Consider the following 3,477-nt stretch of genomic DNA (forward strand, 5'->3'; position numbering starts at 1 on the left):
GCACTTCCCTTGGTGTTAAATGGGTTGGAAAGAAGGTAGCCTTGCTTCGTCATCGTTGCTCGACTTGGCTTCGGCTTTGGTCAACGATTTATTGATTAATTTTTTGCACAAATTTTCTTTCAATTATTTAATTAATTATCAAAAAGTCAACCCAGAATAACCCAGGAACAGTGCCAGAAAATGGCTATAAATTCGCTTTGATCCCAAAAAATTTCCTTACGAAATTTTCTAAACTTTTTCTTCTTTCTTTGCACAAATAAATTCCAGTGTGATTTATAGCCATTGAGTGGTTCGCAGTTCACCAACGTTTTAGGTTCAGATACTCTGGTGAGTCAACTCGTTATATCCTGGGAGAATAATATTCCAACACCTCGGGTACTTGAGGGGAATAATTTCCTTAAGGGCATATTGTGTATTCGGTGGGCTCGATTTCATTCCAAAATTTATTTTCAAATTCTGTTTTCTAATTATTTCCAGTTTTTGCTTTATTTCTGTTTTTCCTATTTCTATTTTTGTTACAGAAAATTTACTGTTTCATAATTATTATAGTTAATACAGATTGATAACAATATTTAGGTTCGGACGACCCAAGAGCCCGATCGTGAAATTAGTCAAAGTACATCTTACCTAATTCAGACACTACAATTATAAAAAATAAAATAAAAAATTAATCATCGAAGAGGCAAGGTTGAACTAAATATTACTCCATCCGTTTCAATTTATGTGAACTTATTTAACTGGGCACGGGGGTTAAGAAAAAGATAAAAACTTTTAAAATTTGTGGTCTTAAACAAGTCAAAAAGGGTCAAGTGGCAAGGTTGCAGGTTTGGGAATAAAGGGTCAGCCTTTAAAGAAGGGACTTCCAAAAGTCATGACCTACCTAAAACCAAACAATTTTTGGGCTAAGCTCAACATTGTACAAGGGAACTCAATTTCTCCACGTATGTGATTTCACACAAGGAACTATTAAATTTTATAAAAACACTTCACTATAAATGCCAAGTTTTTTCGGAACCAATTTTTATGTTATGTTATAATATATATTCTCTATAGCAACATTTCGGTATAATATCCAAAAATATTCGAAACAAACGAGACTGATTTGACTATACATGAAATATTGAAAATATTAAATAGTTACTCTAGTGTATTTGATATTTTTTTTACTCCTTTTTTAAATATATACACGAAATAGGGATATGACATTACTAAATTCAAGAAATATCTGGTATCTTTCACCATCATATATACCAGATAATTTCATCACCGAAGCTTAAATACACAAGAAGAAACCATCAATTATTTTTGCATCCACTGAAAAATTTAAATAGTAGCCATTATTAATGAAACTAGAAAGTAGGTTGGCTTTTTCCCCAAAATTCAATATATATAAGCTTTGGAATGATGAAGATAAATACAACCCAACCTCTCTTCTCCCTTCTTCTCACCCTATCCCTATCTTTCTAGCTTTTCTTGTCCTAAAAAAATTCCACCATTTTTCTCTCTAAATTCTTTAGCAGCTCAAAATTTCCAATAATTTGTAGAAAAATGAGTGACACTCAAGAACATATAATAATGCTTCCATTTCTAGCACTTGGCCATATGATTCCATTCTTAGCCTTAGCCAATAAAATCCAAGAAAGAACTAACTACAAAATTACTATAGTTAGTACCCCTCTTAATATTAAATATCTTAGTTCCAACAGACAAAATCCCAATAATATTTCTTTGGTTTCACTTCCTTATAATAGTTTTGACCATGGTTTACCACCAAATACTGAGAATACAGAAGCTTTGCCATTAAAAGATATGGTGACAATTTTCAATTCTACATTATCTCTCAAAGATCCACTTAAAAAGTTGATTTTAGAGATTATTAAAAAAGATGGTAAGTCTCCACTTTGTATAATTTCTGATACATTTATGGGATTTGCTAGTGAAGTTGCAAAATCTTGTGGTATTTTTAATGTGAGTTTTACTACAGGTGGTGCTTATGGTACAGCAGCTTATGTATCATTATGGCTAAATTTACCTCATTTATTAGCAATTAATGGTGTTTTTAAAATGCCAGGATTTGATGAAAATTCTTGCATTTTTAATGTCTCTCAACTTCATCCTTTTATGAAATTAGCAAATGGTAATGATTCTTGGTCTAAGATATTGAAATCTATGTTATTACCTTCTTTGGATTCTTTAGGTTGGTTATGTAATAGTGTTGAGGAAATTGAATTTATAGGTATAAAAGCAATCAAGAATTTGACAAAACTTCCTGTTTGGTGTATTGGACCTTTACTTCCACAATGTATGATCAAGAAAGGAGAAAAAGATCAAATCTTGGAATCAAGAATTGCAAAAGATCATGGTTTGTCACCTGAAAAATGCATAGAATGGTTAAATAAACATCCTAAAAATTCTGTTCTTTACATATCTTTTGGTTCACAAAACACAATTAGTACTTCACAAATGATGGCATTAGCTTTGGGATTAGAAGATAGTGAAAAACCATTTATTTGGGTTGTTAGACCTCCTATTGGATTTGATTTACAAGGTGAGTTTAAATCAGAATGGTTGCCTCAAGGTTTTCAAGAAAGAGTGGAAAAAGGGAATAAAGGTTTAATTGTGAAATCTTGGGCACCCCAATTGCAAATTTTGTGTCACGGTTCGACGGGTGCATTTTTGACTCATTGTGGATGGAATTCAGTATTGGAAAGTTTAAGTGAAGGGGTGCCTATAATTAGTTGGCCTTTGGCTGGTGAACAAGCATTTAATTCAAAGATGTTAATGGAAGAAATGGGGGTTTGTATTGAGTTAACTAAAGGGGTAGAAAGTGTTATTGAAAAAGATGATGTGAAGAAAGTGATAGATGTTGTTTTGAGTACAAGTGGAAAAGGGAAAGAAATGAAGGAAAAGGCTAATGAAATTGGGATTTCTATTAGAGAAGCTGTTAAAGAAGAGGGGAAATTTAAGGGTTCTTCTGTTAAAGCTATGGATGATTTCATATCTACACTCCTTTGTACAAGAAATTTGTCATCTTAACAAAGAATTTTGGAACCTTTTAAGGCTTTAACTAAGGATCCAGTGGTGACAAATGTTCCATTATGGTATGTTTGGATGGTTGTTACATGTTGTATTGTATCGTATTGTTACTTTAAATATAATGTTTGTTTTGATTGTTACTTAAATTTTATTGTATCATATCGTTAAATCCGTTGTTACGTAACGCCAAAAAGTGTCATTTTTGTGTAACGACGGATTAGGTGTGGTGACATCGTTATCTTTTTTTTTTTTTTTGTAATTTTTTTTACGAACCGGAGTGACAAAGGGCTGAATCTCAACGGATCGTGGCAGAAAGGCCACTCTGCCCTTCTTTATTATTAAATGATCATATTTTATCCTTTATTTTACCTTTTTATATAATATTTTCGCTTCGTATCCTATATTTTCTTAGTCATATTGCTGATTTATTTTTCATATTGT

At 31.9% G+C, this 3,477-nt stretch overlaps 1 protein-coding gene across 6 annotated transcripts; it reads left to right on the plus strand.

Moving 5' to 3' along the window:
- The first annotated feature begins 1,416 nt into the window (after positions 1-1,416).
- On the plus strand, positions 1,417-3,176 carry LOC104239869 (UDP-glycosyltransferase 92A1-like). 6 transcript variants are annotated; one of them, XM_009794633.2, is made up of 3 exons: positions 1,419-1,888; positions 2,072-2,137; positions 2,237-3,176. In XM_009794633.2, the coding sequence occupies exons 1-3, from the start codon at positions 1,549-1,551 to the stop codon at positions 3,034-3,036; spliced, it is 1,206 nt and encodes a 401-aa protein (XP_009792935.1). In that variant the 5' UTR covers positions 1,419-1,548; the 3' UTR covers positions 3,037-3,176. The 6 variants fall into 6 exon arrangements, with proteins under 6 accessions (XP_009792942.1, XP_009792935.1, XP_009792920.1 ...); XM_009794640.2 differs by lacking the exon at positions 2,072-2,137 and having other exon boundaries at positions 1,417-1,888; XM_009794618.2 differs by having other exon boundaries at positions 1,425-2,137.
- The last annotated feature ends 301 nt before the right edge of the window (positions 3,177-3,477 follow it).

Source organism: Nicotiana sylvestris, chromosome 5, assembly GCF_000393655.2.
Source record: "Nicotiana sylvestris chromosome 5, ASM39365v2, whole genome shotgun sequence".
Taxonomy (NCBI): domain Eukaryota; kingdom Viridiplantae; phylum Streptophyta; class Magnoliopsida; order Solanales; family Solanaceae; genus Nicotiana; species Nicotiana sylvestris.

Coding starts and splice junctions, on each gene's coding strand:
- LOC104239869 (XM_070174175.1), top strand. CDS start 1,549: ATGAGTGACACTCAAGAACATATAATAATGCTTCCATTTCTAGCACTT.